This window comes from Tribolium madens, unplaced genomic scaffold (genome assembly GCF_015345945.1).
Source record: "Tribolium madens isolate multiple individuals breed KSU strain unplaced genomic scaffold, Tmad_KSU_1.1 Scaffold_1;HRSCAF=32;Tcas5.2_LG8, whole genome shotgun sequence".
Lineage (NCBI taxonomy): Eukaryota > Metazoa > Arthropoda > Insecta > Coleoptera > Tenebrionidae > Tribolium > Tribolium madens.
Window position 1 is genome coordinate 5,010,134 of NW_025400984.1, and position 21,074 is coordinate 5,031,207.

The 21,074-nt window shown below is 31.9% G+C and overlaps 4 protein-coding genes across 4 annotated transcripts in view; 1 reads left to right on the top strand and 3 right to left on the bottom strand.

The window, feature by feature from the left end:
- Window positions 1–563: 563 nt before the first annotated feature.
- On the bottom strand, window positions 564–2,188 carry LOC123004029 (odorant receptor 83a-like). The gene is made up of 7 exons (XM_044397133.1): window positions 1,969–2,188; window positions 1,682–1,883; window positions 1,363–1,632; window positions 1,094–1,313; window positions 950–1,048; window positions 726–881; window positions 564–668 (listed from the first exon to the last, which is right to left on the bottom strand). Exons 1-7 carry the CDS (start codon window positions 2,186–2,188, stop codon window positions 603–605), a joined length of 1,233 nt encoding a protein of 410 aa, XP_044253068.1. The 3' UTR covers window positions 564–602.
- A 746-nt stretch (window positions 2,189–2,934) lies between these two features.
- On the bottom strand, window positions 2,935–4,035 carry LOC123004093 (putative odorant receptor 85e). The gene is made up of 5 exons (XM_044397207.1): window positions 3,920–4,035; window positions 3,397–3,868; window positions 3,254–3,352; window positions 3,050–3,205; window positions 2,935–2,997 (listed from the first exon to the last, which is right to left on the bottom strand). Exons 1-5 carry the CDS (start codon window positions 4,024–4,026, stop codon window positions 2,935–2,937), a joined length of 897 nt encoding a protein of 298 aa, XP_044253142.1. The 5' UTR covers window positions 4,027–4,035.
- Window positions 4,036–7,779: 3,744 nt separating this feature from the next.
- Window positions 7,780–8,728, bottom strand: LOC123003756 (protein atonal homolog 8). Its single transcript, XM_044396737.1, has one exon. The coding sequence runs from the start codon at window positions 8,611–8,613 to the stop codon at window positions 7,855–7,857; it is 759 nt and encodes a 252-aa protein (XP_044252672.1). The 5' UTR covers window positions 8,614–8,728; the 3' UTR covers window positions 7,780–7,854.
- A 694-nt stretch (window positions 8,729–9,422) lies between these two features.
- Window positions 9,423–21,074, top strand: part of LOC123003982 (glyoxylate reductase/hydroxypyruvate reductase-like) — a 31,391-nt gene continuing 19,739 nt past the window's right edge. The window contains exon 1 of the mRNA XM_044397075.1: window positions 9,423–9,552. The gene's annotated coding sequence lies outside the window, so the exon portion shown is untranslated. The remainder of the gene's footprint in view (window positions 9,553–21,074) is intronic.

Consider the following 21,074-nt stretch of genomic DNA (forward strand, 5'->3'; position numbering starts at 1 on the left):
TTAAACTAACAAGAGAAAGCTTTAATTTTTGTTTTTGTGGTGCAAAAATAACAAGAAAACAAGAATTTGCAACTTTCTATATTTTCTAAAAATACTTACAATTTTAAAGAGTGGACAGTGCATGGCTTTTAAATAAATCAGGCCACAATTTTACAAGGCTTGCGCCTAATGTACGCACCCAAATATACAAAATTCACAAAACACTGGATACAAAAAAACACATTTAATTATCTAATTTTTGGAAACCCATGACAGTAGTTGACAAACTAATCACTGTTTTATTAATAGTCATAAACTGCAGTTTTTCAGAAACAATTATCATTTGTTATATCAAGAGACGGCGTGAATATGATTCTAGTTTATCTATCTTAATTACTAACTAAGTAAAAATTTTGTAATTTTTTAAAGGGTGAACAAACTAGAGAAAATTATCAAATTTTTCAAAATTTATAATCGAGTTCGTATCGGAATATGTATTATTGATTGCATTTTACAGGCGCAAGTTACGTAAAATTATGTGCAACACCCTGTATAACTGAAGCTATACAAATTACATTTTTGCAGTCATATCAATTTTTATAATTTGAGTCGCTTTTTTATGATTAATTGTTTTCTTCTTGAGACAGTTCTCTCAGTACGATAATATACGAGAACACAACTCTTTGAAACTACTTAGGAATTTTCTGTTAGAACACAAAATGCAAAACAAAATATATTTTACTCACAACAATGAAAGTCGGTGCAAGCAGCGTAAAAAAATTTCCAGCTTTGGTCACAAACGCTTTTTTTATTCTCATCTGAACAAGAATCATCATTTTTTGAAAAGTAACATCGCAAAAATACCAAGGGCACTCGTATAAAATCCACAGAAAATCAGTTTTCTAAAATATATAATTTGTATAACGACATATGAATTAACTCTAGTCAGTGATAAAAATGTTTGACAAACCTCCGCCAACAGTTGGCCACTGTAAATATGTGTAAACAATTCAAGACTTGCGAAGAAATAGTAATTGAAAAAACCTAAAATTACGGTTATATCAGTCGCCTAAAAATTGAATTAAAGTCATAACTTTATAAACAAAACACATACAATTATTAAATTAAAACCGATGAAAATTAAATTGGAGACGTTTGCTGAAACTCGAATTAATAAAAATAAGTTTAATGCTTTGTTTAAATCTTTGCAGTATTTCAACAAAATGTTGTGATGTTTTATGTTTCGTTTCAGATATTCCAGATTCATGGTGTGAAACTTTGCGTTGTTTAGAATTTTGAAAATGTTGCTATATTTAATGTAAAATGACTGCAAGCTAAAAAAAATATTAACAATTCAAAATTTTAACAATTAAAACATTTTACTCTTGCGTTTTAATATCCTCTATGAAGTTCCTAACGGTGGATTCATCTACTCCTAATTTTATGAGCGTCGTGTAGAAATTATTTTTAAAATTACTTGCCAAGATTTTAAACTGTTGTCCAATTACTATTGTAATGCAATAAAAAAATATATCGGATGTACCATACATAACTGCCAAAGTTATATAACAGAAAACTTGCCAAATATATGTTATTTCAAAAATTGGAGATTTGTTGTAATCGTATGGAAACCAAGCTGGTAACGGCATTTCCCTAAAAAAATATTCTGGAATCTATTAATTTAAAATAATTTTTTGATTACAAATTTCCACTAGCTAAGGCTAGAAGTACCGGCACTACAGAACAAACGAACATACATGAAGTCCATACATATGCTACTTTGTCAGAAAATTCACTCGCTTCATCCATTGAAATTCTTTCAATTATATTATCAGTGACTTCGTGAAAATTTGTATTGATTTTTGTGATAATCGCGGTCATATTTGGCCAATTTTTATAAAAAATAATAAAATAAAAAAACGTGGTTGAGTAGAAAACTGCAAAAATTAAAATTTTGGTTAAACTATTTTGCAAAAGAGGCTCACTTACCTAAACGCATCAAAATCATAGCTTCTTTGACCAAATCAAAAGGAGTTACGCAAACAAAAACAAGACATTGAAGAAATGCAGTTACAAAACTTGAAAAAAAAAGAAATACCCAAATTGCATACAAGACTTTTTTTATTTTTGAATTGTCGGAGTCAATTGGGTACATAACTACACATTTTAGAACGAAAGTTGCTCCTGTGAGATACTTCAGTTTTGCCATTGTGACCACAAATGTCTGCGTTGGTGGAAAATGAAGCTTTAAATAGTGCACTAAAGACAAGTTTAAAGTGGGTCAACGTTGACATGCAAGACGTGTGATTAATGAAGAAGAGTTATACGTGTAATTATGATCTAAAAATTGGCAGCTGGTTGAGGAAGGTTTTACCTTGATAGAGTGGACAATTAAAACTTGAACTAATTGATAAATAAATAAGGAGTAAAGTTATTTTGCAAAAGTTGATGTGTTTTCTGCTGAATGCTGAAAAGCATTATTCGCAAAATTAATAAAAAATTGTAATAATATAATTTAATTGGTGGGTACGTCCAGATATGTAATTCTTTTAAGATACCTATAATAAATTAATAAATAAACTGTATTACTTTTATGTAACTTAGATTAGAGATTATACATACAGATGATGGTTACTTTGTTGTGTGAGCATGGTCATTTGTTGCCATGGATATTATTCATTCAAAATTTGAACATCATTGTTTGGTGTTCTCTTTTTTTTGCTAGATACTTAAAACAGGAGCGACTTTAGAGACATAAAAATTTTCAAGTTTTTTGGAGGTTTACCACTTTGTGGTTAAAACGCGTTGTGTTTAAAATAAAAGTTGGGTGTGTTGGGTTTAAATTGTGTTTGTGTTCATCATTAGAAGATCTAACAAGAAGTTTAAAAATAAATCAGTGTTTATGTTTTATTCTACGACGTGTGAAATTAAATTAAAATGGAATATGTTTATATTTTATTTTCCCCTATCAGTTAACTCTTTCAGAAGTGCTATATACGATCCGAGTGATTTCATGAACTGAAAATATCAATTTACTTCACATAAAAGCAATAACAATCGACAAATTTACTGTTATAAACGAGGAGGCGGACATTGTAAAGTAATTGCCTGCTTTAACGGTCACAATTTTACTTGCCCGCATTTGAACAATATGAAATGTTCGTTGAAAATAGACGTCGCACATGTACCAAGGACTTTCATAAAGGCTTCCAACAATGTCGGCATTCTGAAAAAATATAAAACGTAAACAGTTTTAATTACAGTTTCTTGAAACCTGAGTCAGGATTTGACCACTGTATGTATAAATCAACAATTCAATGCTTGTTGAAATCATATAAGAGCCCAATCCAAAAATCATAGCTCGGTTACCTGCCTGGAATTACAAAAATATTTACACAAAACAGTTGCAAACATTACCGTAATTAGACTGAAAGCCATAAAGAGTGTGTTAAAAATCGCCGCTGTTACTTTTCCCATGAGGAAAATACCCAAAATATCATTAATATCGTCACAATATTGCAATAATTGTTGATGGTGTTTGATATTCTTTTTGAAATAGTTTACGTTATTTTTTTGAAACTCTTCGGTTTTCATAATGTGTAAAATTTCTTCCGGAAACGAATTCTTGTACAAGTTTTTTCTGAAGTTTTGTACAATTGTTTCCGAAACTTCAGAATCTATAAGAGCTCTGTAGACATTATTTTTGAAATTACTGGCCAAAATTTTAAATTGTTGACCCAACACTATTGCAATACTGGGAAAAACCATGTCTAAAACGGCGTAAATTAATCCTAAATTACTCAGACAGAAAATTTCCCAAATGTAAGTTAACAGAAAATAGGGAGTTTTGTTTGGGTCGTATGGATACCAAACCACCATTGGTAAATCCCTGTAATATAATTATTATTACACATTTCATATATTTAAACGGAAGTATTACTTATTCCCTCCAAGTAGTGATGCAATCGTGGGCATTAAACTGCTAGCTATGCAATTAAAAGTCCAATAAAACACCAATTTATCAGACAATTCCGACGATTTCTTCATTGTTATTTTTTCTATTTTGTTATCTGTTTCATCAAAACATTTTTTATGAAAATCTTCAACAAAATGTGATAATTTCATGCGCTTATTGTAGAGTACCGTGAAATTTATAAATAAGGTAAAATATATAGCTACAAAGTTAAATATTTTTCGGATTACATATATTTTCACACACATACCAGTATTCATTATGATCATAGCTTCTTCAATTAAATTAAATGGTGTTTTGTATAAATACATCGAGCATTGAATAATCGTTAAAATAAACGATAATACGTAAAATAATGCCCAAATAAAATATAAACATTTTTTCAACCAGGATTTAGTATCAAGTGGGTATAAAAGTGACCATTTTAGGATAAAAACAATTCCTTTAAAATATTTCAGTTCTGTCATGATAACTGTATGAATACTAATAATTTGGATAGCTAACAAGAGATTATATAATAGAAAGTTAATTTAAAAATACGTTAAATGTAGACCTAAACCTATAATAATAAACGAAGTTTGGTAATTACGTTTAAGATTTTTCTTTAAAAGTTACTAGGAGTTAAGCGCCTTGAATTAATAAAGATGTGTCCAAATGAGGATACATCAAGGTTAAATTTGTCGTTGTAAAATGGTGGATGCGCCGGGAAAACCAATATCTTTTATTTCGTCAAGTTTTATTATATAATTTAAGACTTCTCCTGAGTATTGAATTTAGGATGTTATTATCTGGATAAATAGATAAAAGAAAGACGCTTGTTTTGTTTTACAAAATTCGAATAATACACCTGTGTCGTCTTTCATCTGATGTTACTCTTTTTTCAATTTGAAAGAAATCTACCAAATTTTATTCAGTTTTATTTATACTTCAAATCAAAAAAATACGACTGATGTTTTTTAAAATAATAAAAAGATGTAGAGAAAACTAAGTTTTAAACTAAACTTATTTTATTTTTTTTAATACTATTTGCCATTGTACTCGTATGTATTTTATAAAAATGCAATGTTTTACAGCTAGATATAAAAAACACGAAGAATTTTAAGACAGTTTAAAAATTGTTTAAATTCTAGCGATCGTTGGGGAGTAAAAATTTAATTGACCCAGATTTTTAGACTACACAACTTGTGTGTTAGAAGTTTTACTAAATTCAGAAATTGTTATAAAAAAAATTGTCAAAATGGACAAAATACGTTATTATACAGGGTCATTTAAAAATGTGGGACCGATTCTCGAATGGTGATATGTAGAAGGCTTTCAGCTAAACACAACATATTTTTCAAGCTTTTTTTGAGAAAAGAAACAGAACTATTAATTTTTATATTAGAGAGTTTGTGCAAACCGTAAAAAAGTTTAACATATTACGACAAATGGCCGTTGCTAAGAAATTAAAAAATAAAACGTTTACGTAAACGTCTTTGAATTGACGGAATACTCCTCTAATATCATGTAAGCATCCTAGTTCTTTTTTTTTCTGATGTCGGATTGTCGGAGTTAATTCATTGTTAAATTTACTATAGTCTATATAACTTGATTAATGTCCCGCCCTTACATGATTTCTACCAATAAAAAGTTGTAATCCAAGGGAGTGTAAGTCACACCATTACATTTTTAAAATGGCCGTTAAAATTTGGTTGAAATTAATGTTTATTCACAATCACTAATGTAATATGCCGATTACTAACCTTTTTAAGGTTGGGAAACATGTCATTATTTCTCATGAAGAGTAACAAAATGTTACTCCTCTTGGGTGGTAATATGCAGGATTGCCAACGTTAAAATTACGAAAATACTGGAAATTTTTTCTTTCAGATTGTCAAGTTACGCATAATATTTCGTTAAATTAGTATTCAATTGCTTTTGTAGCAGTTTCTCTTAATTCTGGGAGAGTACATTGCTCCATTTCGACGACTTTAAATCAGATTTACACATTATTTCAATATTTTCTTTGACATTTCTGAAATGTCAAAAATCAAACGTCATTTGGATGGCCTACCACGTTTGGATTGTTAGAATTTTATTTTACTCAAATTTTTGACTGAAAATAATATGATTGTGAATAAAATAGCATACAAAACCTCGGTGGTAATGGCATTACCCCTTGTGCTTTATCCGATCACGAGGCTGGCGCCTCTCGATCGTATACATAAGCACTCGGGGTAATGCCATATTTACCACCTCGCTTGTAATGTACTATTAAACCTATATTCGATATTATTATATTACTGTGGAAAAAAATAATGTTTGCCATTAAAAATACGTCATAAATGGTGGATGCGCCGGGATAGTACTTGACTAACTTTCTGTATTACAAGAGTTATTAATTATTAGTTTTTAATAATATTTGTCGTTTATAAAAACAATTTTAGAAAATTAAATTTAAAAATAAATATTAATTGATAGGTAGGCAGATTATAAGTGGGTCAAGGCTACTTACTGAATAAAAATTATTAAATAAAAACGTGGCCAAGAGTGCTCTGAAAACTTTGTAAACGTACGTCTTCAATTTTGATTTCTATGTCAGTATCTGTCAAATTTACCACTTTTTCAACACCTCTCCTGTGATAGATATTGATTAAAACCATTTTTTGTAACACAAACTAAAAATTAGTATTAACAACTTTCTCGGTAACATCATTACATCGTTCTGCTTACCCTCTATGATATCCCTGAAATAATTTGACATTTTATTAAAAATAGCCAGAATATACGTTAACGAAATATTCACAGTACTCTTGACCACGTTTTTACGCAGACACTTGTTACGTTGTCATTTATTATACTCTCAAAAAAACTGATATTGGTTTAACATAAACTGTGGCATGAATGTTTTTTTTAATTAAATGTGATCTTAATTATTATAAATTCTTCGTTGATCGTCTTGACGAATTAGGCACATACCTTACCAAATTTTTGACGCTTGCATTTAATTAGTAAAGTTTTTTCCAAAACACATTTTTCAATAATGTTCTATTAATTAAATCTAAATGTTTTGAATTAATTTGTTTAGAATCACAGTTCAGAATTATCTGAAAATACATTAGGCAAACAGTGGTGTATTGTTGGTTGCCTGCACAATAAATTCTAAATGAATGTTTTTGTTAATATTTAATTATTGTTCATTGTTCAATATAATTTACATACAATTACTAATATTTACACTGGAAACACTTTCCCGATGTTTGTTTAAATGTGTTTCTATTTTGAAGAGTTTTCTTCCTTTCTGTTCATTATTAGACTAAACACGGATTTTTCTGTAGCAATTAAAATGTTTATATTTTTTTATTGATATCTAGGTTCAGTAACACGCAAAATTGACTCCTTAATAAAGTAATTTTTGAACACAGAAATAATTCAGCCGTAAAATGAAAACATTTATTAAAAAAATTCACTTCTCTGTTGTTTTCGCGTTATTGCAAATAAATATTGGTCCCTGACCTGTACGACTTATATTAAAATGATTCAATGTTTACAACAGTTGAGTAAGTCTTTTGGAATATTTTATTGCAATTTTTCGCGATGTAACATTTTTCGTCGCATAAATAAGAAATAAAAACGAGTTAAGTAATTGGATCTCAGTTTCAGACACTTCCAAAAAATGCAATGATGATGTGCATAAACATAAGTACATAACACACACAACTTTTGATAATAATTAAATATTTCACTCGTTATTCCACCTACACTTTCTCGTTGAATCTAACAAACGGCTTTTTTTCAGTTTGAAACTTTCTTTTCTGCACCTGTTCCAAGGTTGAAATAAAACTCAATTTATAAAGTAACTCTTGTTGAAATAAATAAAGACTATTTACATAAGTACAAATAATGGCAACAAATTAGGAACTTCAGTCATTGTCGTCTTTCTTCTTCCGGAGTTTCCCTTCCCTTTGGATCGTTTTCGTCACGAGATCAACACAGTCCGCGGCGGCACCCTCATCCCCGTTCACAATACTCGACAAAGTCATTATATACGAGCATGCGATGCGCAACACAGACAATTTCGACAGTTTCTGGTTGTGCGAATAGGACGGAATGGCCCTTCTAAGGGTATCAAACGCCGCACTAATGGTATGCACTCGCGTCCTCTCCCTCGCATTGGCTTCAATTCTCCGCTCGCGAGTCATATTCTTGTAATTTCTCTGCTCCCGACGGGGCTGCACCAACCCGGGGAATGCATCCGCGGAGCTCTGGATGATCCTCTCGGTGTCAACATCGCTCAGCACGGCCGGGGGGTGCACTGGGACCCTCGGAGGGGCCTCCTCGCGTTTCTTCACTAGGGCCACTGGCTCGTCCTTGACCGGCGACGGGGGCCGGAAGTACCCCGCGGGGGCGGCCGGCGCGACGAAAGTCTTGGGGCTCCACGGCCTGAAGGGCGCCTCACTCTCCGCTTTCACTTTCAAGCACATGCGTTTTTTCAAAGGTCCGGAGAAGGTTTCCGGCACTTTCCGGGGTTCGGCGCATTTGCGCTTATTCCGGCAGGAGATCGGGGAGATTTTCACCTCGACACTGTCCTCGCTGGAGTCGGTGGGCGAGTGCACCTCCTCGAAGAAGTCGAGCATCTCTGGGGGTTGGAGGCCGGCTCGCGCGCTTCCGTTCGTCATCATATTACCAGAAGCATCGGCGATGTGCACTTGCTGGAGCTCCAAACTATACTAAGTTGACATGAAATGTTGTGTAGTAAATGTGAATAGGAGGGGTGTGGGCGCCCTATGTTGGCGCCAGCTGTCTCGCCGCTGTTAGTGTGAGAAGTAACAGTCTTGCTGGGTTTGGAATGCATGCTTCTGGCAGCAGGTGCGCGCCGGAGAGATTATAAAGAGGGCCTAATCGAAGACCTGAACGATTTTAGCGGAACGGGGCGGAGGTCATTTAACGCCGAACAAATCCTTATAATTAACAGTTTTGGAAAAGTCGAGGCGCCAGCACTGGATTCATTAGAAAGTGTCGTCAAGAAACGACCTTGGGCCGCGTACTTGCTATATATAATTACCAATTAGATAATTGTACTGTTACTTAACGAAAAAATCGCTTTTTTAATTCAGTGCTGAGACAATTCAATTAGTTTTAACGGGTTGTCAGCAGGACTAGATTTATTAAATCACCAACAATAAATTCGTTTTAGTTTTATTGAATTACATGAATAAAATCGGCTAGAAGTGATTGCCTTTTCTTTTATTACAGCGGTCAATACATAACGGCTCTTCATGGCTCGCCATTGCCAGTTGTCGCTTGAACTTCCTTTTTATTATCCTTATTATTGTGTGTCAGATGGTCGCAGGAATTGGCCCACTTTTAATTTTTGCACCGGTGTTAGCAGGAAGCACCTGTATCTTCCGCTTCAGTTTATCACATGTTAGTAGGCGTGTACAACTGTTACATTTTATTAATTGTCATTATCTTATCACCGCACTTACTTGTGAAAATCTCCTTCGCAGCGAATTAAATTATTCATGTGTTAATGTAATTATTATCAGTTCCGCTTCGCATTGAACATTTATTTTTATTTGGTTGGTAGTCAGTTTGTCAATACGCCGAGGAAAGCACCGGTAAGTACCGGTTTTTCAAGTTTTTAGTTTGGATTATGGTTTAATTAATTAATTCAGACCTTGCGACTAACAATTAGCTGTCAAATGCGTCAATTATTGTTTTCGTAAAATTTTTTATGTTGACACGAAGCGTAAAAATTATGACTAAAACGGCTTCTGTCAGATTTTATGTTCCCGGCATATTTTATAACCAGTCTGGGGAAACACCTGTTTGTTGTCAGATTTCTCATCTTCCTGCTAAAGGATCTTAAGATTTTCATATGTTGGCAATAATAGAGTCATAATAAGTGTCATTTGTAAAAGCACCTGTTTTTAATGTTCCTAGTCACACTTACTACAACTAGAATGTGCAATTTTGCTGTTAGTGTAAAAATCGGTCGTTTGTTAAAATACTGCTCATATTTGTTGGGAATAATTTTATAAATACATATGTAGAAAGCTGAAAACAGTAAGCAGTGCAGGGGCGGATCCAGGAATTAATTTTGGGTGGGGGGCTATCTAAAAAAATTTTAAATGATGAGGGTATACAGTGAGCGGCAAAATTATAGAATAATCTTATTTATTAAAACTGAAAATATTTTATTTTGGAAAAATGCTCGAACAGGTCAATTTTCTTTTTAAAAAATACAAAATTTTTAACTTGATTTAAAATTGTTTCTTTGTTTTTTATTGATAGTATTTCACTTTTTGGATAATTTTTTTTAACTATGTAATACATAATATTTTGGTGTTGCCATTTCGACAATTATCTATCGAATTCGCTAAAAAAATAGGGGTTTCCATTAAAAAAAATGTCGCTGCCGTCATTACCCAAAAACCAAAAAGTGTAGAATTTTAAAACAAGTTGAAAATTGTGTATAAGGTGTTCTAGCGAGTTGGTAAAGTTCATTATTCAAAGAGATATAAACTTAATTTAATGAAATACCTAAGATGTGGCCCAAAGAAAATAACAATTGATGATTTCTTTTTAAATTAGTAAAAACTAAGGAAGTTGTATCGAGAGATCAAGATAATTTGTCCTTGTATCCGAAAACGTATGTCCTGTGCCTATGTCTGTGAAACGTCAAATAAAATGACAAGTGAAAAGGTAAAATCTCATGATTAAAAAGATAACTAAATTTATGATTTACCTTCAAAAAAGGACGCTCTTATTATTATACGTCGGCGACTAATTCCAGTCCATTTTGCCGCTTTCGACTTGTCATTTTATTTGACGTTTCACGTGCAGTTAGTTCAAAAACAGACATACGTACAGTTGTGGAATTAAAAATTCGGGCAGTACCTATTTTTCTGTCACTTTAAAAAGTTCACTGTAAAATACCTTTTACTATCATCATGACTGACATTTGACAATTAAATTTATTTTTATTTGTTGTTAAATTTGTTATTTAAACAATTTGTCTGTCTTAGGAAATTTATTAAGATCTGCTGCCTACCCGTTATTATGCCACAAATCACTATTTTTGAAAGTAAATAAGTCAAAATGACATAAATATGACAAGAGTAAAAAATGAGGTTATTAATATAAAGGTTGTTTTAGAGTTTACATTATGAAAATGACAGTACTGCCCGAAATTTTAATTCCGAACTGTACGTTTTCGGATCCAAAAATGATTACAAATTATTTCGATCTCTCGGTAGGTATATGTATGATTTGTATTAATAAGTGTGATTTAAAAAGAATTCTAATATTTCAAAAACTTTAGGTCATAAGATTTTTATATTAAAATTTAAATTTAAAAAATTGAAGCTTTTGGTGGCAAGTTTGGGGGGGGGGGGGCTCCCTCCCCTGGATCCGCCCTTGAAGCAGTGTAAGCAGAACAGGAAATTCTAAATTATTTTACAAAAAAATTCTGTACCTTTGCCCCAAAAAATTGAAAATTTCAAAAAATGTCAAGATTCAAAGTATTCAAACCGTATTTTAAAATAGCAGAATTAATATCATTTGAATTCATTTTTAGTCGCAATTCGAGATTTTAACTAGAGGTTTGCACATCAATTTAGCTTAAAAATGCAAGTAATCTTACTTTTGGGTTTTGTAATTTTCATCCTGACCCATAGAGAAAAAATGACAAGTCAAAATAATTTATTGATCTTATATAAAAACACATATTGCTGACATTATTGTTTCGGAAAATCATCTCCAAAAATAAACAACTGAAACTTTGAAATTCCAGTTTCAAACGTCAATCGTAATGACAATAAAGCATGGCTTAGACTGACATTTTGTGAAATGACATAAATTTAATGTCCAAAATTCCGTGTCCGCAATTGTAATTAGTAGTTTTGCTCACCATTTTGAATCAAAGTGTCAATAATTAGCAACGTATCACCATGGATACTTTTGTTTTGTTGCCTTTCATAGACTTTTAATTCAAAATGGCGGATTCATCATATAATATACTTTCATAACTAAATCGGCAATAATACGGAAACAATAAACGATGTAAATCATTTCAAATCCCCATTTCCCAAATTTCTATGCGTGTCTCTGACGTTCCGCTATGACCGGAAATTAATTGTATTTGTCAACGGGACGTCCTGTCAGTGAAGTTGTTTACGGTTTTACTCGAGAAATACGTAATTCAATAATTTGGCCGAATTGCTATTTAACTTTGAGGGTCACTTTTACGATATTTGTCGTAAAAGTACCCGTTACTTCAATGACAATAAATTGAAAACTAAAATAACTATTCCAATAATAACCGAATTATTTGTATTTGTCTTCCACTTTCCCTGATGCTATCAATAATAATTTTTCCCCACTTGTAAACCCCACCTGTCGCCAGTTGTTTTACTTTTATTTACTTATTGCCAGCGCAACTTGACACCTGTCACACCATTGACATTTCTCATTATCGATTTTAAAACTCGCCTTTTGCCACTCGAAACCCGAAGTTATGTAAACAAGTTCTCATATCGTTTAAACCTGGTAAAAAAAGAAATCCAAAATGACAGCGACACTTTATAATCCTATCCACATGTGCATGTTTTCTTATCCGGGGGAATCCTGGGATATTATTTTAGCGTCCAGCTGTGCGCCATAAAACGCGCATTGATACAAACGCGTTCTAAAATTAGTTTAAACGGTCGCTTTGTTTTCAATTAACGTGGAATTTGTGACGGTGCAACACCTGTCGCCGCCTCTGACTTTGTCGAAATATCTATACAAAGGGAGATAAGATTTTCGTGGGTGTGAAAAGATGGGGCTGAGGATGCTGTGCGCCACTGGCTGGATCAGTGACCGTGGCCAGCTGGCGCCAGAGTCGCGCCATAAATAATACCGCACAAGTAGTGCTACAACAGAGGAATGCCACCGGCCAGATGGTCGCCCGTCAGAGGCCACCGACGATCGTTTGCACCACGGAATAGAAAGACACGAGACAAGGACGCGAAACGAGAGAGAAAAAGAGAAGGACAATTGCGACAAGCGCTCAAAAGGGCATAATTCTATAAAGCTCTATCAAATTTATACAAAAATATTATCATTGCAACCTCTGCGAAAACGTAATAGTGGCAATTTTTTTTCAATTGAATTGAATTGAATTGAATTATCTTCATTGACTTTTAAAATACCCGGTATACCTACTATTAATAGCAATTGCCACTTAGTAACTGTCAATTAACAGTTACTAAGTAGCAATATCTATGGTAACAATTGTAGCAATTGCCACTTACTGTCAATTCAGTTTAAAATATTTTGTAACCACTACGTTTTTGTAGAAACTCACCAAAAGAGTGTGTGTGAACTCGCGCCCCAGAAAAAAATTTCAAACCACGAACATGAAAAAAATGTTTAATATGTAATTACAATTCAGGATGCAGCTTCTTTCTTTCCTCATATAAAAGCCTGCAGCAAAAAAAAACATGTCAAATTGTTTTGCCAACAGAGGTAGAGTCAAACGTCAAAATTTGAACCCCCATAATTTCTAAATTTTTATTGATAATTTTTTAAACATTTGTTCTATGTTCCTGGTATCTTAACTTACTTGACATTAACATCTGAGGCGCGAATCCTGAATCATCATGTATATGAAAAGTGGTAGGTTTTAAACAAGATGTAGAGTCAAATACGAGTACATACGAAACGATAGAGGATAGTGTAAAGCCCTCTTTACCAACTATCAAAGTTTTAGTTTTATACATATTGTTAATACTAAATCTTTTAAAATACACACCCCACAATAATTATCGCATCACTTTGGTTCTTTTAAACTCCGGCTAAACCTTAGGTTCTGTTTCGATCTGTATTAACATTCCCTATACCTACAGGGTTATTCATATATATGAAGCAATATTTGAACCTCAAAAATGATCTATAAAATGATGTTAATTTAAATAATAACTCGTGTCCTATCTCTATTGATAAGAATTTTACAGCCCTCGGAATGTGGGTATGGAAATTTGATTTTTTGTAATAACTTTGGAACTATTTGACCAAATATTATAAAATTTGGAACATTTCCTTGTGACAACATACCTTTTGAAGTGGTAATCACGAAAACCGGATACATCTACTCAATTTTCGGTTCCAGCAGTTGCAGGTCACATTTTCTGTGTTTTTCCATTTTTTTGCTCTCTTAACACCAATTTTTTATTGCCCAAATCGATAGAGTAATCAATTTCGAATAAAAAACGCATAATCTTTAATACCCCTAAAATGGACCGTTTCAAAGATATTTTAATTTAAACTGAGGACTGCACAACGCTGAAATAAAAAAATAGGGATTTTGAATAAGTGGTATCCACGGCAACCAATGACCATGGTCACATAAATCCCTGCCAACTTTGACAATAAATTTTTGTGAATTTTTTATGAATTAAATGCTACGTGATCCATTGGGATTTATTCTAAGTTATGTTTGGAATCTGAGGTAAACTCTTTTATTAAATATTTTCGATTAATTTCTAATAATCGTCCAATGTCAAAGTTGACAGATGCCTGACAGCGATTAGTGAGACCATGGTCATTTGTTACCGTGGATATCATCCATTCAAAATCCCTACTTTTTGGTTTCAGCGTTGTGCAGTCCTCAGTTTAAATTAACATATCTTTGAAACGGTCTATTTTAGGAGTATTAAAGGTTATACGTTTTTTAATGAAAATTGATTACTCTATCGATTTGGGCAATCAAAAATTGGTGTTAAGGGAGCAAAAAAATAGAAAAACACAGAAAATGTGAACAGCAACTGCTGGAACCGGAAATTGAGTGGATGTATCCGGTTTTCGTGATTATCAGTTCAAGGGTATGTTGTCACAGGGAAATGTTCCAAATTTTATAATATTTGGTCAAATGGTTCCGAAGTTATTACAAAAAAATCAAATTTCCATACCCACATTCCGAGGGCTGCTCAGTAGAGATAGGACACGAGTTATTATTTAAATTAACATCATTTTATAGGTCATTTTTGAGGTTCAAATATTGCTTCATATTTATGAATAACCCTGTATGTTTGATCATTTTCAAGTTATAGTAACTTCTTTTGATATTGTGAAAAATTCATTAGACATAGCTACTTTAGCTCAGGTTGTCATACTGGTCGATTTGGGATGTGTACAAAATTTTAAATTCCTATCTGCATTAGAAGTTAAAAAGTTTCTAATGTAGGCCCTTTATAAAGAGTCTCATAAACATCACACCAATTGCTTAGAATGTAGATAACAAATTTGAAAACTAAAAACTATGCCAGGTGAAAATAAAATATGGAACTTATTGACAAATAATAAGTACTATAAAAATGCGCACGTTTCTCAAGTGTAAAATTCTTTGAATTTTTTTTTTGAGTTGTGCAAAATTTATATTTTTTAATGGCCTTTTCAAAATAAAAGTTACAACTGTCTACATTTCATTCAATTTTTTTTATTTCAGTTAAGTTGCCATTTTGACAAAAAAATCAAAAAATTTAGTACACTCATGGACATGTTTTAAAACTGGTTTGTTTATTTGTTTTATTAGTAATTATAATAATAAATATTTTTTTGTCTTTTCTTTATTTTTAATACAAAACTTATTATTATTTTTAACCTACCTGCTGGAAATTTTTCAAAAATTTATTTCTCGCATTTTACAACGTTTTTGTACTTTTCTAAGTCTCTTGAACCCCCAAGAGTGCAAATGGTTCAATTTTAAAGTTTTTAGTTTTTTAGATTTTGGTCGAAATTTTTGGCGATTTTCGATACGCTGACGGTTTATTGTTAATAACTTCGGAATTATTGATGTTTTTGTTTGGTACCGTTGGAAAGTAAATTAATTGTTTATCATATAGAAACAAGATAATTGTTTTATGTTAAATAGTTATCGAGAAAATTGCTGATCAAATCGAAACATTATACATACCATGAATAAAAAGTATGTTGCTTAAACTATTTATTTTTTGGAAAATCTAATTGATGAATGATAAAGTACTATAAAATGTGATGTTTTGAAATCAATGAAATCACGAATTAAATTTTTCAAAATTTTCTTTTGTTTTTGAGTTCTACAAAAAAAAATATTTCTTTAAATGGCAACTCACTATAAAACCATTTTTCTTATGAAGGTTATGATTTAAGAATTACAACTATTTACTTTATATTTAATAAAAAAAAAATTGTATACATAAAATGCAATTTTGTCAAAAAATAGCATATCTGAAATATGAAACAAAATTTCGTTTTCAGACGAGCACATTTCTTATATTACTTTAATTTATATTAATAAATATTTTCTGGAGACAAATGATTAAAAAAAAACGCTTATATTCAGCCTGTATTCAGGGTGCGCCAGAACTCGCACCTCAGAGAAAATTTTCAAGTAAGCTTAGATACCAGGAACATGAAAAAAATGTTTAAAAAATTCTTTCGGTCAAAAAATTTTGACATTTATTTTTTGATATTTGACATTTTTTTATATCTATTTAATGATACTGATGATCTTGTATATGTTTTTTTTTTTAATTACTTTGTAAAGGGACAAAAATTTTGCCAATAAAAGCCACAAATAACATTGAACAGAGTTACAACTTAGGATACAGCTTCCTTGTTTCCTCTTTTAATAGCCTATAGCAAAAAAACCTGGAAAATTATTTTTCTAACAGAAATAAATAGAGTCAAAGTGCAAACTTTAAACCCTCATAACTAAGATAAAAAAATTTAAATATTTTTTCCATGTTCCTGGTATCTTACCTTATATGACATTTTTCTCTGGGGCGCGAGTTCTGGCGCATGCTGTATAAACATAAGTATAAGTGGCTAATTTATGGTTACATATTTAAGATTTATCATGTAAAAAATTTACATTACAAAGATCAATAATGCATTTTCATTAACATTTAAGCTTAGCATTTAAGATTTAATTTAAAAATGAACTCTTCTTCACAATTTATTATTGTATTACGCGTAATTTAAAATTGAAAACAAATTATATCAATCGTGTCTTCAAATACTAATATACATTTTTCAGAACCCATGAAACGGTACTGATTTGGTGACGTTTATCTCAGTCAACATGACAAAAAAGACTTGATTACAGTTAAACCCTTAAAAAATGAATACTTGATTTATGTTGGTGTTTCCATTTTTTGACGCAGATAGCACCTCCAAAGCTCAAATGCCATATTGTCTTTGGCAGATAGAAAAGTCAGAAGGTATAGAAGCTTGATATACACGATACATTATAATAAAGACTTGACTGGGTTTAATTGTTTTTCTGAGATAAATTACATCAATAGTCAAAGTAACAGGTTAAAAAGTAAACCTGTTTCATACATTTTGTAATATTTTACACATTTGTAGAAATAGGATTTTTTTACCAAAAACCCAGTTAATTTTCTCGTTTACATTAATTTTGTAAATAGCACATTTCCGCGTGGCGCAATTGGGTGTCTCGTCCACAGTATTGACAACCGTCCAAATCGTTGTACTATTGGTGCAAGCAGCGCTTTTCTGTCTCCAGTTTGCTGATTTACGACATGGCATCTGTGCTTTGCCTCCTCTCCGCCCACCACACGTGCATATATCTATAGTTTTACAGATTTGTTTTCAATTTGTTGAGGATAATATGACCACATGGTATACGAGACTGACGTCACAATGATTCACAAAACCACCAGATCAAAAATAGCACCGAACAGGTAGAGTGCCGTTTTCCTTCAATTATCCTTTGAAAATAATCAATGACGTTAGAAGGAAAACTGCATGACGCAATTTGGCTGATTTATGATCAATTAACACATAAAATCGTAAAATTTTGACGGGATTTTGGCGCCGCTTGGCCTCGAAAATTCAAACAAAGAGGATTTGCCACATGTGTCTGAAAAGTGATTTTTCCTAGAACCCTAATTGCAGTGACAGTTTAGTCGAGGAAGTTTCGTGACCCTTTGGTGCTAATAATGGGAACGGCCACGTGCGGCTCACCACCAACCACTTTATTTTTACAACTATGGCTTTACCTGTAATCATAAATAAAGTTTGTTTGGGTGCCAATGGCCCAGAATAATTATTCAGGGTATTTTACGAGTCGTTTGCTTCCTCGAAACTTTACCTGTTGTTGAAACTCATTGATTGACGGGTAATTAACTCCTCTTTTGTCTATTATTACCATTTGGCTTGAAACAGGTGTTTTGATGCGACTTTCACCTGGCAATAATGCTACTTTCCTCAAGTTTGGAACTTTTTTATTGCGTGCAAGATGTTGCTAGTTTGTTGTTTTGGTAAATAAACTAATAACGTAGGAGTAAACATAGAAGTGAATAACGAACGGTTTTATGGTGGAAATTTCGATTTGTAATCGTTTCCCACGTGCATAAATCGACAATTTCACGTTTTAAATATTTTGGTCGTCTTGTGAAACAAAAGCGCAACTTTACCATAAATATTATATTGTTATACAGCTGGTCAGTTTTATCTGCCAAATTTTAAAGTAGCAACTTATCAAAAAAATTCAACCACATAATATCAACACTGTACCATAAGAAATCTATTTCTGAAAAAAAGTCCAACAGAAAACGAGGTAAAAACTGTTATTCTATCATGAACAATAATAATAATTTTCAGTACGGGGTGATTTTAAAGTATGTGCAAATATTTTAACAGATGATACAATTGCGGCCACGGAATTTTTCAGTTTGTCATTCGACTGGTATAAAAATGTAAAACGGGCCTTATGCAACTAACCTTTCTAATACTTTCGGTTTTTGTAATTTCTATCCTGACAGCTAGAGAAAAAAAATGACAACAAATCAAAATAGTATATTGAACTTATATAAAAACACGTATTGCTGGCATTATTGTATTGGAAAATCACGCGAAAAATAAATTTCAACTGAAACTTTCAAATTAAGTATAGTTTCAAACGTCAATCACAATGACAATAAAGCGTGGCTTAAGTACATTGACATTTTTTGAATAGACACAAATTTGATGTTGTAGAGAGATTGTAGTAAAATAGAAGTAAAAATAACTCAAATTACCTTACTATAAACATTCGGATAAGACATTTGAGTTATTTTGATTTCTTTTGAACTCTATTATATGTTATAATACTATGTTAAAATATTTGCAAAAATTTTAAAATCACTGTATAGTTTAATTTTTTTGGAGGAAGCCTATGATTTAGAGATTAATAAGTTGGCAAACTAGAATAATCTAATGCAATTATTGTCGGAGATTATCGCCAAATGAGTTAAAAATAATTTTTGTGTGACTCTTCAAGGCTACCATTACGTTAAGATGTAATAGTAATAAATCTACGAAACAAAGAAACCTAATGGGGATTCCGGTCTTGGAAATTTCTAATCAGCTTTTCAAGCCTCAACAATGGTCACGAGTCGAGTTTATTACCAATACCATAAATTTGGAAAACCACTACCTTGAAAGAGTTCTGTTTTGAAAGAAATTTACCATTGTTCATGAACAAATAAGTCCTTCATTGTCAAAATGCAAATAAAAAATAAACAACAAAATCCAAAACTCTGATTAGGCATTATATCAAAATACACGAATAGAATAAAATTGTTGATATTATACAGGGTGATTCAAAAGTGTTAGACCATCTCTTGGGTGGTGATAAAGGACATCCAACTGAGTTAAAAGTTCCCATGACAAAAAAATGTTTGAGCTTTTTTTCAGGAGATATAGTTCTTCAAAAATTAGATTTTGGATTAAATTTTTGGCTGTTCCGATTATGTAATCTTGAATTTAGTTACAGGAAACGGCAGATCTTGTAAGACTGAACAGATACCTGCTGAAAAAATCACCAATTTGTGTCTTATGGTGTAAAAAACTTTTAATAAACTAGCAAATTCAACAATAAATTAAATCCGACATCGGAAAATAAGAACTAAGGTTTCTGCATGATAGTATGAAAATTGACAGTTCTGTTTTTTTCAAAAAAAAAGCTTGAAACCAAAATCTGAATTCTGCTGTAGATCAAATTTGATTCACACGAGATGCTTAGAAAACGCATAAATCAGTTGAGTAACTCGTAGGTGGCTACTTTTTTACAATTAACATTATTATTAACTTTTAACCAAAAGCTGAGGATGATTTAGTTATTTTTGACAATAGATAATATTCACATTTGAGCAGGTGTTGGAGTTGTTAATTATAGGACAATGATTTACTACACGTCCCCGTATATGGCTAATGATCATGTTATTCTTGTACATAAAAAGTATTTTGACCCTATTAACACTTTCTGCAATTTATTATTAACTAGTGATTTGGATCAATATAAAATTATAAGATTTTGTAATTCGCATCACAGGTCGACAATTCTTGGCTTCTTATGTAGTCAAGGTAAATGATTAATTTAAATTTTAGACATTTCATTAATTATCCTCGGCTTTCTACCCACATTCTGGTGTCAAAATCGTCAAATTTCACGGGTGAGTCTATGCAGGGTGTTCGGTCCAAGTCGCCCCGGCCGATAACACCTAAACTTAATTTTTTTTTCAAAAACTAAATTTTCAAATAATACTATTCATTCCTAGTTTTTTTGGTAAATGCATCAAATTTTTTTGGCACATCCGGTGTAGCCGGAAATGCTACCAAATTTAGTTTTTCAAATGGAACACCTACGTTTTTTTTCCTCGAAACAAAAATAATTGACATGAAAGATACGGTAAACCACTATTTATTACATTTTACTTTACATAATGCACTCAGAAAACAATTTAAATTTTTGAATTTTATTGTAAATTTTGCAACGTAGGCGGATTTTACTTGTCAAGGTATTCATGAAAAAAGCAATATGCTTGGATATCGTTTAATTCTTAGTTTGACAAAGCCTAATTTGTCAATAAATCTTATTGAGATCTTTAATAATGGTTGTTATTAATTACGACGAATTGGTAGATCAGCTTGAAGTGTTTTTTAAGTGCAACAAGAATAGAGCGGAAGGTGAAAGACAGTATAGAGAAAATATTCAAATAGAATTCACCCAAATCGTTGAAAATTTTGTCGAATTGAAAAACAACTGAGACAAATAGGTTCGCTTCTTAAAACTAAAAAACCTGAAAACCTGACAAATTAGACTTGTCAA

Excerpts from the sequence above, each read along its gene's own strand:
- LOC123004029 (XM_044397133.1), bottom strand. The coding sequence starts at position 2,188 with ATGGCAAAACTGAAGTATCTCACAGGAGCAACTTTCGTTCTAAAATGT. Across the intron at positions 1,884-1,968 it reads TATGATTTTGATGCGTTTAG|TTTTTTATAAAAATTGGCCA; the intron begins GTAAGTGAGCCT and ends TTTATTTTATTA. Across the intron at positions 882-949 it reads GTGGCCAACTGTTGGCGGAG|AAAACTGATTTTCTGTGGAT; the intron begins GTTTGTCAAACA and ends TATATATTTTAG.
- LOC123003756 (XM_044396737.1), bottom strand. The coding sequence starts at position 8,613 with ATGATGACGAACGGAAGCGCGCGAGCCGGCCTCCAACCCCCAGAGATG.
- LOC123004093 (XM_044397207.1), bottom strand. The coding sequence starts at position 4,026 with ATGAAGAAATCGTCGGAATTGTCTGATAAATTGGTGTTTTATTGGACT. Across the intron at positions 3,869-3,919 it reads TCACTACTTGGAGGGAATAA|GGATTTACCAATGGTGGTTT; the intron begins GTAATACTTCCG and ends ATTATATTACAG. Across the intron at positions 3,206-3,253 it reads GTGGTCAAATCCTGACTCAG|AATGCCGACATTGTTGGAAG; the intron begins GTTTCAAGAAAC and ends ATATTTTTTCAG.